Source organism: Caloenas nicobarica, chromosome Z (assembly GCF_036013445.1).
Source record: "Caloenas nicobarica isolate bCalNic1 chromosome Z, bCalNic1.hap1, whole genome shotgun sequence".
NCBI classification, from domain to species: domain Eukaryota; kingdom Metazoa; phylum Chordata; class Aves; order Columbiformes; family Columbidae; genus Caloenas; species Caloenas nicobarica.
The window spans coordinates 48,932,443-48,945,769 of NC_088284.1; the positions used below are offsets into that span (position 1 = coordinate 48,932,443).

The 13,327-nt window shown below is 41.9% G+C and overlaps 1 protein-coding gene across 1 annotated transcript in view; it reads left to right on the forward strand.

Annotated features, from left to right (window-relative positions):
- ROR2 (receptor tyrosine kinase like orphan receptor 2) overlaps positions 1 to 11,381 on the forward strand; it is a 153,021-nt gene extending 141,640 nt beyond the window's left edge. Inside the window, exons 6-9 of the mRNA XM_065656244.1 lie at positions 2,866 to 3,180; positions 4,893 to 5,138; positions 6,791 to 6,993; positions 8,624 to 11,381. Of these exons, the coding sequence (XP_065512316.1) occupies positions 2,866 to 3,180; positions 4,893 to 5,138; positions 6,791 to 6,993; positions 8,624 to 10,066 (2,207 nt within the window). The 3' untranslated portion in view covers positions 10,067 to 11,381. The remainder of the gene's footprint in view (positions 1 to 2,865; positions 3,181 to 4,892; positions 5,139 to 6,790; positions 6,994 to 8,623) is intronic.
- Positions 11,382 to 13,327: the final 1,946 nt, after the last annotated feature.

Genomic DNA, 13,327 nt, shown 5'->3' on the forward strand with positions numbered 1-13,327 from the left:
TTGGACCTCAGCTGACATTAGCAGCTGTGACTCTGTTGTGCACGAGTAGAACAAGCAAGTGAATCCATGGAACGGAGCAAACTGTTTATCATAATATGTGGCCAATTAACTCAGTCCAGCAGGAGCTTATTTGCATCGGGCCAGACAAAGCTAACTAACTGAATCTGCAATTTTAACATAACTAGTTGCCAAAAAGAGTTCGACTTCACTTGCCAGATGTCTCCTTAAAGATATTACCTTAAAGGCTTGTTGCCAAGCCAGAAATAAAAATAAGGTTTTTTCTGTTCTTGAGATAGTGGTCAGGTTCTGGGACTGGCAAGATCCACGTGCTAACCTTTCCTCGTGCTGTTACAATTAATTCCCTCATTCCCCTCCCTCCTTGCTCCTGTATTCTGTTGTAATTCCAGCCTCCTTTACCGTTATGTCATGAATTAATTCTTACTATTGATTCAGTGTTTTTCCACAACATAATCTGTATCCTGTTGGGATGCTTTTCAGCAATATGGAAATGTTCAGCTATCTGAAATGACGGAATTTGTAACTCTGTGAATTAGGTTCATAATGTCCTGTTAAAAAACAAAAACACACAAAACAAAGACAAAAGCAAACAAAGCAAAACAAAAAACCAAAACCAAACCAACCAACAAAACAGCAGCAACGAAACCCCACGAATCCCTGTGGTATGTTCCAGAAGACGTTTACTGATCAATTTGTACTTGTTTCTGGAATATACAATGTGGAGGTACCTGACCTGCCTGCTGGATCCCTGATAACACTGATTATCAGTTAGATTTGGCAGACTGGGGGCTGGGATTCTCTGTCCTGGAGTCGAGGAGAATTTCTGAAGGAACTGTTCTTTTTTAGGAAAATTTCGTGAACCACGATGTAGAGCGCCAAGCTAGGCAGTAATGGTAATCCACTGATAATATGGCATTTTCAAGCTATATACATCGGAAGGATGTACCAAATGCCTTATGCAAAACCCTGAGGATTTCACAGCATCCTTTGTTGTTACAAGTCTTCTTATATGTGAAACAAATATTGCAAGACTGAGTGTTCTCTGTCCAAATGACAGGGTATTTTTGAAATAGTGGTAACTTGTTAGATTAAAAAAAAAATATCTGCTGTATAACTGCTGCTATATTTTGCTTATGCTTTTGCCCATATCTCCTAAGCACAGTTTTTGGTGAAAGGGTTTGTGCCCGGAGCTGCAGGGTGCTCTGGGGAGACTGTGCGTGGGGGACGGTGACACCTACCGCCTGACACTGAGAGCAGTTAGCGAGGTTACAGGTGACATCTATGGGGAATTTTCATTCTGATTTTTCACTTCTCTGCCATGCTGATGTGTGAAATACACCCCCTTTGTCTCTGTGGCCCCTCCTGCTTTTCAGTCCTGGCCGTGTTATTAGGTGAGAATTACAGCTTTCTATTAAAAAAAAAGAAAGATGTTTCTGGAGAAAAACTCGGCACATGAAAGACTGGAAGGCCAGCAATAAAGATTGCAGGAACCTGACCTCTGACCTGTGGATATGTGTGGCTAGCAAGGCCTTTGCCATGTTGTTTAGTATCTATAACTAAAAAATTAAACCCCTTAAATGCCACCACACAGTCCTGCTGGCTTTTGTGCCTCCCATCAAAATAAGGACATGATTGTGAATTGCACAGTCTTCACTCATGCCAATATAAATTCCGTGCTGCCCTAACAAAAGTTAGTGCGGTGTTTCAAATAGCCAACAGTGACTGCTTCACTCATCCAGGTTTATTTTTTCCCTGTTAGTCTTTGGGAGAAGCACGTGTCACAGCTGTGATTAGCCTGATATCTTGCTTCCATACAGTATTCTCTGCATGACTGATAAACAGTTATATTCCCATGTTAATATTCCTATATTAAAACAAGCAAAGGTGTAAACCCTACAAAAGTATGCGTGATGTTCAGGAAGAGACAGGAGACTCTCTGATAGCAGCTGACATCAGAAGTAGATGGTTGAAAGGAGAGAGCTGAACAAGAGGGAAAGAACTGAGTTGTAGATTGTAAACAGACTGCTGAATGACTTCAACTGGTCATTTCCTCCCTTTTTACAGTGTGCATTGGTGGAATGTGCAGTCGGGTGGGACTCACTCACAAATGATACTTTCCAGTGTGGGAATGAACATCCCTACATTTAAAGCTTGATTCACCCCTAGATACATGATGCACATGCATGTTCGTCTTTTCGTTGCAATGTGCAAGAAAACTCTCAGATGTTCATGTGTAAATACTGAGAGCTGAAGGGGAGGATTAAGTTCCTAGTTTGTGATGACATTCATGTTAATGCAATCCACATGCTGAGATTGATTACACTCATTTTTCTCAAAACTGCTGCCTGTTAGGCTTCTCATGTCTCTAATAGCAGTATCTCCCCAAATACCAATAGCACACTTCCTTTTGCCTGTCAAGACTTGAAAAACACTTGTCTTGTTTATTGATCAGAATGTCTACAGGAGGAAGCTAGGTGATCCTTGTTCAGGTTTTACCTAATTAGGAACTCTGGCAATACGTGTCAGCATCCTGGTAAGTGTATCTTTATCCTTTCAAGTTAAAATTAATCAAGACTAACAGTTGGCTCAATGTTATTCACTTGGGTAACTTCCTAAGAACTAAGGTCCTGCAAGCTCTTTGCAGGCCTCAGAGGGACACTGGGGTGCTGGTTTGGTTTCAGCAGAGTCTCCTTTACAGCAGAAATGACATCATTTCTCTGCTGATCAGTAGGCTTGCAAACTCTCAAGAAAAGATGAAAGTTGTAAAAGGCAAATGACATGAAAATTATTTTGTTTCTCATGGTTTTTATGAATTAATACTTAAATACTATTTTTTTTCCTTTCCAGCTGCGTTTACCATGATTGGCACTTCCACGCATTTGTCCGATCAGTGCTCACAGTTTGCTATACCATCCTTCTGCCACTTTGTGTTTCCCCTGTGTGACGAGCGTTCTCGGACCCCTAAGCCCCGAGAGTTGTGCCGGGATGAATGTGAAGTTCTGGAGAATGATCTTTGTAGGCAGGAGTACAATATCGCTAGATCAAACCCCCTTATCTTGATGCAGCTACAGTTGCCTAAGTGTGAGGATCTCCCACGACCTGACACCTTGGAAGCTGCCAACTGCATAAGGATTGGGATCCCCGTGGAGAGACTCAGACGATGTAAGTCCCATTGTTTCATGACTGGGGAAAATTTGGGTTTGTTGCTTCCTCGGGTTGGGTCTGAGAGACAATATTTTATCAGCCATTCTTTTTGCAAAGAGAGTAGTGCTTTACTGGGTGCTACTACTTTTTATCATGTTAATACTGACCATGGTCTTGCACTGTTGTAAGATATAGTTAAGATGGTGAGGAAGCTTAAAGGATGCTGCTTAATACTGAAAAGGGTTATATCAACCACCCTGGGTTATAAAACTCGGTGTTCACACAACCGATTTGACTGACACTTGCAAGGGACAGCAGTGCATTGCAGGCTTCCCTTCCTACATACCTGCCCCCACCTCTGGCTCAGTCTTTGCCTTTCTGGATGAGTTCCCACATACAGCTGTTTGTGAGTTCTGGTTACCTATCTATAAACCTCAAATAGGCTGTGGAAGCTTCACTGGAAAAAGATATTAAGAAATTAAACATTTACTGTTTATTCTTTCTATATGTAAATCCACAAGAGTATTCATCCTGTAAATTGAGCGTGGAGTGTAATTGTCTTTCTTCACCCACACAGGATGGTGAAAACATTGATCTTGCTTCCATGAATTTATATTTGCATCCGTGAGTAGCAGGGCTGTTCTGCTGTCAGTAATTATGTGCTGACAATTTTTCTACCTACTCCATTTCCTAGCAATTAATCACCACCCCCTACAATGACTAAAGATGCTTTAAGTTCAAAGTATGATAAGATTATTCCCAACATCCATTGTCTGAATCCACAGTTAGGAGCAGGGGTCATGGGATAACGGTGGCCATGGAAGACTAACTGTGTACTAGTAAGGCAATAATCTAGTGTCGCTGAGAAAGAGAAGTAATTGAGAAAACAATGACAGAAAATAATCTGCCAGGGAAATCTATCCAGCAAAAGGAATGAGAATAAAAACAATAAAAATCTGGGAAAAGGCCTCATTGACCCTTGGAGCCAGTGGTGCTCCCTGTGGTGGGATGGCTGTGGTGTGGGTGCCCTGGGGGTTTGGAGGAAGGGCTTTGAGAGATCTGGATTTCTGAGGGCTGGGGAGGGGTACTCAGAAAAATTGAGCAGGTAATGTTGCAAACATACAGAAAAATGCATTATTCAGTTCAGGTGATACGTACGGGAAACAAGCACTCAAAAAATATGAAGAGATGATAGCAACAAGACAGAGAATAAAGATAGGACTTCAGCAGATATGAAAGTGATGTATCAAAAGAGAAGAAAAGCCTGAATTCCTTCTTTCTAAAGAAGAAAAGAAGGAAGAACCAGCAAAAGTGTGAGGAAGACAGGAACATGACGAAAAGTAAAAGTGGTGGGAAGTTTACACTGTTAGCATCTGATGAATTTTCCTGAAGTGAAGCTCATATCTCTAATTTAGTTTAACTTAAGCTTGTCCAGTGTCTAAAGGTCCATACATGCTCATTAGTCTCAACTCACAATCAGAGTTAACAAATATTGGTGTGTATAGCCATAGAGCTGAGACACTCCAGGGTAGAATCCGTAAGTAACTGGGTCTACCAGTACAGATACACACAGAACTGAAATTTCAAAACCCACAGCTTTCATTTAAATCCCAAGGTACCTAAATTCAAGTACTTTTTCCATACGTGGTCTATGGACTTCAATCCTTTTGATCTTGCTGGCCCTTGGGTGTTTTGTTATTTGCAACGTTTTGTCAAACCCTGTGTTGCAGATCATCAGTGCTACAACGGTTCTGGAGCAGACTACAGAGGGACAGTCAGTGTTACCAAGTCTGGCCACACTTGCCAGCTTTGGGACTCCCAGAGTCCCCACAGCCATGATCTGACAAGCACACAGTTTCCAGAGCTAGGTGGAGGACATGCGTATTGCCGAAATCCTGGAGGTCAGATGGATGGGCCCTGGTGTTTTACAAAGAATAAAAACGTACGCATGGAACTGTGTGACATACCTTCTTGTAGTATGTATTCTCTTTCTTTTTTCCCTTACTACTGTCCTGAATCCTGTGTAATTTTGAATGTTCCCTGTTTTTACAAGTACATTTCACTTAAGAGGGTAATGCTTTCAAATGTTTCACTTGCTGCAATGCGTCACCCTTGTTTTGTGTTGTAGGTGTTTAGCATTTTCTGGAGATTAGAGCTTGTAACTGAGATATTATGACAGTTTTTAATTATGTTTTGGATGCTTAAGCTGAGGTAATAATTAATCACACTGTTGCAGTTTGTATTGTAACTTGAAACAAAAGACTTGATGTTCTTATCACCTCTTGTATGTATTTGGTTTGCCCATAATACCTAATGGTATAATATATTGCTTTCACTCTGTATGGCATCTTGCAGGCAGTAAAGATTTTCAGATCCTGCAGAGGGAGACAGAGCACCATGCTTGGTTGGAAGGAAACTGTGAAGTGCAGACGCAGAGATGTCATGAAACAGATTATGTTATCAGAAGAGTCTCACACTATTTGCTAGTGGCTCTGTACTGCACAACTGATAGCAAAAATAAAAAGCACAGCTCTCACAGCTTAATACTGTCCCACTGACTTCCCTATATTGGTATAGCCTTCACTCCAGAGCTGCTACAGTGGTAACAGCCTTTGGACATGACAAAGCAACTTAATACTGTGCTTCATTAGGAAGAAAAGCATATTTCCTGCAGCAACAGATGTATCATGGAAGGCATAAAAGTGGTTTTGTTACAGATTGCCTGGATATTTAAGAGCACTCACAACTGATATGAAATTTCTTAGTTACTTCACTTTTTTACAGTAACATGATTTGACATTTATAATAAATTTCTATGTTGCATGTAACATGGTGTAAAGATGATAACTCTGGGATGTGGTTGTGGTGAAAGCAGTAGCCACAAACAGCAAAACCACAGATTGCAGAAAACATCCCAGGCAGTTGTGATGAACATTTTGGACACCACTGTGCTTTCCTAGAGTCTCTAAGTATCAATAAAAAAGCATTTTAGGAAGGTTCCAGAACAGTCTTATTAAGTGTATTGATGACTTTTTCATGACTGTCTCACTGTAATATAAAAGCACTTTAATTTTATTAAATACAGAGCAAATAATATCTCTGACAGTGAGAAGTGAGATCTATTTTATTCTTGGCAGATATTGTACCAGTGGAGGTAAAAAGTGAACAAAGTGCTGACGAAATGGCTGAAGCTGGGCTGGGAGGCCAGACTGCATTGTTGTGCTGTGGTTTATCACTGCTTCAGAGACTGTGATGAAGGCTATTCACTTGCTTTTCATTCTCTGAACAAGACAATGTAGTGATACTCTGGTCTATGTTCTGCAGTTTCCATAACGAGAAGCCTCAAAAATTAAGTGAAGAAAACCACATTAAATGTGGGTCTCCTAATTTATCTTCATACTGCTAGTTGCTATGTCCGTTCAAACTTCTTTGAAATATTTAATGGAAAATTATGGTGAAGTGGGATAGGGTAATGTGACTTCCGTTTTAAAGCTATAGGAATTTACTTTTTAAAAAAAATATAGTATTAATAATTACATCATAGTTGTGCGTGTTTGCTTGTTTTTGCCTACTATCAAATGCGTTAAAGATACTTACTGTAAACAATGAACATCTCTGTGTCTGACAGGTCCACGTGACAACAGTAAAATGGGAATCCTCTACATCCTGGTTCCCAGCATAGCCATCCCTCTGGTTATCGCCTGCCTTTTCTTCCTGGTTTGCATGTGCAGAAACAAGCAGAAGGCATCTGCTGCTACACCGCAGCGCCGCCAGCTGATGGCATCTCCTAGCCAGGATATGGAAATGCCACTCATTAATCAACACAAACAGGTATTTTTTCCAGAATTTGCTTAGGCCACATATTTCCAAAGTGCCATGATTTTCATTTTCTCCGGTTGGTGGTGTTTGAATTGAGCCGTGTTGTAAGGGACCTAATTTTCATACTGTGCTGGCCATCTACTCAAGTGAAAACCGAGTCTTGCACTTGCTAGTTGTTTCTAGAAATCCCGACCTCAGGCAACAGCTTTGAAGACAGTATTTTATGACATTTGCCCTTATCTGTCAATCCCCATTCTGCCTGTTGTCTCACTGACTGGAAATGTTATTTCTGATGCAGTCTTCAGCCTGCGGCTCATTTTCGCTCCTGGTAGCGATGTGGCCAGTTTGCTTGTCTAAAGCAGGATGCACGGTGGGGTTTCTAGTCTAATCCGTTGGCTCAGTTGCCTGAAATTCTGAACCACCACTGAGCAGGGAGCTGAGCTGGGGTGCCACATGTTTCTAAGGTTGTATACCACAAAGGACTGTGAGACAAAAATGGCTTTGAACTTCTGTCTACAGATCTCAGCTCCTGCATACGATTTCCCAGGTCAACTAACTGATCTCCTTGCTAAAATTGTGTTCAGAGCTAATGTTGAATTTTCAATCGCAGCTTTTACAAGATGCAAGCTCTAAACAACAATGCTCAATTTGGAACAATTGGCAACATCTGTTCAGGAAATTGTAGAATATTTGTAGCAAAATGCATTGATGTTGTATGATCAGGGGGAGGTTTAATGGCTCAGTCTGGCCTGTGCTGAAACTCTCTGGTCCAGTCCACAGTCCGTTGGCCACTAAAATCAGAGCTTGTTCCCAGATCACCTGCTAAAGCCTCCATCCAGCCTGCCCTGCACCCTCCTGCTGGGGTGCCCTGTATGTGAAGCTGTGCTGGCTGCATCTGGCCCGGTCGGGGACTCCTACATCCCATGCTGGTCAGGATGGACCCATTAGATCACTGTCAAAAACTCCTTTGCTTTCCCTGCCAGCTGCAGTAAAGAGACTCTGGGGATTTGTCACTGTTGGCTTGGCCACCTCTTCCTTCATGCACCAGAGAGAAATTCCTTCTTCCTTCTGCTCCTCTTCTGCCCCTCTCTTCATCAGAGTTAGTGCAAGGTTTCTCAGAGAGGGAAGTGTGTCCTGCTGACCACAGGCAGGGGCCAATCCTCTAGTGCAACAGAGGAGAAAGGGCATATCTGCTGCTGCAGAACTGAAAAAGGGAGGTTTTGTTCTTTCTTCTGCTGGAAGGGATGTTTCAGTTCACCCCAAGAGTGCCACCTCCTCATCCAGTGCCCATAGTTTTTCTGACAGATCTCCAGTGGGCACCTCTGGGCAAGTGCAGCTGCAGTTAATAAACGTCATCATTTGCCAGATTTACTCTGAACCAATTATTCATTTAACTTGCAGGAAATATGGTTGCTCCTTTGTAAAAATAATTATACTTATCATCTTGAAGCATAATTCAATTTACACTTCTGACAAGGTTAACTGTCAAATCAATATACTGATGTGAAGATGCAAAAAGCTGAAAAGTCATTTTGGCAGAATTTATCTTCCATTTGGAGCATCTAACCACTAGGAACTTTTCTTTCATAAGAGATTCTGTTGTTTAAAAAACGTGGTGACTTTTCACTTTACTTCATTTCAGGCTAAACTTAAAGAAATCAACCTCTCCACTGTGCGGTTTATGGAGGAGCTAGGAGAGGAAAGATTTGGCAAAGTCTACAAGGGACATCTTTTTGGTACAGCACCAGGTGAACAAACACAAGCTGTTGCCATCAAGACACTTAAAGACAAAGCAGAACTGGCTCTTCGGGAAGAATTCAAACATGAGGCAATGATGCGATCACGATTACAGCACCCAAACATTGTTTGTTTGCTGGGAATAGTGACAAAGGAGCAACCCATAAGCATGATTTTTAGTTATTGTTCCCACAGTGACCTCCATGAGTTCTTGGTGATGAGATCTCCGCATTCGGATGTTGGCAGCACTGATGATGACAAGACAGTAAAATCCACTTTGGAACCAGCAGACTTCTTCCACATCGTGACTCAGATAGCTGCAGGAATGGAATACCTTTCAAGCCACCATGTTGTCCACAAGGACTTGGCCACTAGAAATATACTGGTGTTTGATAAACTGAATGTGAAAATATCTGATTTAGGCCTTTTCAGGGAAGTTTATGCTGCTGATTACTACAAACTAATGGGAAATTCTCTTCTTCCTATCCGGTGGATGTCCCCTGAGGCTATTATGTATGGCAAGTTTTCTATCGATTCGGATATATGGTCATATGGAGTTGTGTTGTGGGAAGTTTTCAGCTATGGCCTGCAGCCTTACTGTGGTTATTCTAACCAAGATGTCATAGAGATGATCAGGAACCGACAGGTTCTGCCATGTCCTGACGACTGCCCCACATGGATATACACCTTGATGTTGGAGTGCTGGAATGAGTTTCCCAACAGAAGACCAAGATTTAAAGATATACACAACAGACTAAGAACATGGGGAAACCTTTCTAATTACAACAGCTCAGCGCAAACCTCTGGGGCAAGCAACACCACACAAACAAGTTCTCTCAGCACGAGCCCTGTTAGCAACGTCAGCAATGCTAGGTACATTGGACCAAAGCAGAAAACACCAGCTTTCCCTCAGCCGCAGTTCATACAAATGAAGGGGCAGATGAGACCCATGGTCCCACCTCCTCAGCTCTACATTCCAGTCAATGGTTACCAGCCAATGCCTGCCTATGGTGCTTACTTGCCAAATTTTTACCCTGTCCAAATTCCAATGCAAATGGCTCCTCAGCAAATGCCTCCCCAGATCATTCCCAAACCAGGCTCCCACCACAGCGGGAGTGGATCCACCAGCACAGGCTATGTAACAACAGCACCTTCCAATGCATCAGTGGCTGACAGGGCTGCTCTGCTCTTGGAGGGCACGGATGACACGCACAATGGAATGGAAGATATCGCCCAGAATCCTGTCCAGGAGGAGGAGGAAGAGGAGGGCTCTGTGCCTGAAACAGAGTTGCTGGGTGATAACGACACACTTCAGATGGACGAAGCAGAAATTCAATCAGAAGCCTAAGGAATTTGGCCTCATTACTTAGAATTTCACATCACTTCCATGCATGGAGACTGCAGATCCTTAGGTCTAGTAGCAGTGATTTTGATCTGACTAGAAGATACAAAACTAAAAAACCTACACCCTTGTAAAGTGCAGCAGTAATGATATAGCAGGTTTTTTGACCATTGCCGCCATCAGGTTTTGCAAATATGATGGTATAGAATTGCTGGGTTTAATCTTTTTTACTGTCCTACAGTTCTTGAGGGAAGCTGCTTTTCAGTTATGTACTGTTGCTGTGCAACATATTGCAGAGTAGCATTGCACATCATGTATATCATGATATGTGAGTGCAATGTTAGTGAATTATGCGTAAACCAATAACACAAAAAGGAATCCAACTATGGTTGCAGAATTGTTCTGAGCATAAAGAAGTGCCCTGGATGCGATGGACAGCTTAGTTTATAGTATTTATCTCTTTGATATAATGGACACAAGATTGTTGTTTGCTTTCTGAATCTGAAAAAATAACAAGTTGATAATACTGATCCATCTTTGTATTATGATAACCAGAAAAGTAGGGAAATGAACATAAAATTGGCTGTGCTGAGTCAGACCATGGGTCCGTCCAACCCAGTAGCATGTCTTGAAAGGCCATCAATAATGTCTGCCCAGGGAAGACTGCAAGGGCAATTTCCCTTGTAGAATGTCCCCCGGGTATTTCCCCAGCCTCCAGCAATTTGTGGCTTAGGAACTTCCCAAGCCAGAAGTGGAATTTTTTCTGTTTAAGAGCTCTCAATGGAATTTTCTACCATGAATTTATCCAAATGATTTTGAATCCACGTAAACTTATAGCATCCACAACATCCTGTGGAATAACGTGAGAGGAGAGAGGATGGCTTTTTTTCATCATTCCCAATGAATGACTGTGACAGAAGCTTCCAGACGAGATCATCTGACTGCATTTGTGGATGAAAGTATTCCTTCTCTGCTGTGTATTTTCAGCAGCAAGCAGCCTTAATACACTGTTAACCAAAAATGGGGATATTGTAGGGGATATTGTAGGTATGCACTAACTTAACAATCCAACTCTAATTGCATATTGGTTATCAAGTATAGAAAAGAGCTCCACAGGTATGTTCCCACATTGTAAAACTGTTGGATTTTGTGAGGGGTTATAGACTTACTTGATTTACTGCAATTACTGCTGGATTGCATGTGAAACCATGTTTTTTCCTGCCTCTTTAGTGAAAATGAATCTTTGAACTTTAGAAGACCAAAATAAGCAATACTGTACGAAGTGCTGGTTTTGTGCTTCTGTTTGCAGGATGAATCATGTACAGACCTTTAAATGTAATTTATGTTTTACTACATTTTATATACTTTTTTCATTGAAATATTTGAGTTTTTGAATGAATGACTTTATAACTTAACCATTTACAATATTCACATGTGGTGCAGTTTCATTGTATTGCTGTTTCATTTTGTTAAACATGCAGACAGGTCCGTACATTTCATGACCCTTTCTGTAACACAAGCAATACACATTCTCATTGTAGCATTGTAGCCAACACTCACTATAGCTATAAGTTGTACATCCAACATGGAGTATTCAATAAAGTGATGCAAAAAGTATGATTAAGTATGTTATCTTTATAGTTCCTACAGAAGCTGTTTTGTTACGGTACTTTGTGGAAACAGGAATGGCCACAGTTCCTAAGGTTACAGGTTTCATACCTAAACTACAACTTTTTATTTTATTACATTGGGATTCACTTGTAAGTTGTGTATCATTGTGATCTACACCCTGTGTTCATGGTATGGCAGCATTACTTATTTCCAGCATTTCACCTGGATTTGGAAATGCACTGGTAGCAATAAAATATGAAAGCTTTATTACTTGTGCTAATATAATGCAGCTTTGGGTGCTATTACTAAATAAAGGATAAATAAATAAAAAAAAGAGTGAAGTTTATTTACTTTAAGTTCTATGTTTCTTCTAGTTACACCACAGATGCACCAGTAAGCGAAGACATAAAAACCAAATAAGTGGCAGTCAATGGAAGCTTTTGTACAACAGGATCTGAAATTCAGCCCATTTTTGACAGTCAAAGAGCACTATAACTTCGGATGCTTTGGGTGCAGTTTAGGAAATACTTAATTCCCTTATTCAAGCCTCATAAATTCAAGCCCATAAATCACCATAGTCAGAAAAAATAGGACAGACTCCTATACTGACTTTCCCATCCCCACTAAGATGTGGATGTGCTCCCGAAGTGACAATAGAGGAGCAGTAAACAAATGTCTAGGCCAGCCTTGGTGATACGCACAGTACTGCAGAGGGTTTTTCTCCCCTCTATTGATGTGGACACACTTCCCTGAGCTGCCACGACTGGAGCCATGACAGCAAGCAAACACCTCGTCTGTGGCTCAGGTGAGCACCTCTGCATAAGTGGTTACCACTTCCAACACGATAGTGGTGCTATAAGTCATGTGGATTGGCAGTAACATGTTGCTCTGCAACTCCCCAGGGTAATCCCCCCGTGATGTCTGCTGCAAAGACCCAGCCATAGTCAGGATCTGCCTTTCCTCCTCAAGATTTGGAAGCAAGGCCAAGGAAGAGCAGGGAAGCGACGTGGCAGTAAGTATACGGGACAAGGTAGTAAGGTGGGAATAGGGGGTGAAGGGTTGGGGCTGGGGCCCAGCAAAGCCAGCACAATGCTTCTCACTAGGGTGTGCAACATTACTTCTTCCTGCCAGGACTAGAAAAACTGGAGTTCATCCTGGTGGCAAAACAACTTTTCTGGGCAACAAATGTGTGTCTGGATGGTCCTCACTCAAGCCCAGCTCTCTGATATGATGCAAGTGTCTGATCTTGGCTCAAACTGTTATGAAGAAAGAGCTATTGGAAAAAGAGGTGGATGGAGCCTTGGTTGCATCAGCCCCTTCTCTTATGTGCAGCCTATGCCAGCAGAGCATGAAAACGCTCCTGGGATTCAACTCAGGGCAAGGCAAAGCACCCCTGGGTTGAATGGGTCCCTGGCAGGCCTGGACGTCAGTCTAGCATTAGCCTTGGTCACCCAGGCATCTGCATGTGCCTGAAAACAGGTGTGAATCTCTGTTTGCAAAAGCATAAGGGGTAGATGGGGAATGGATTTGCAATCAGAGGGCAGGGAACATCAGGGACAGTTCATAGTCTGAGCAGGGAAACTAAGTGATTGTAGATGTGCATGCCTCCTCCACCATGCTACTGTGTTCTGGCAAGAACACCTGAATCCTGTTCTG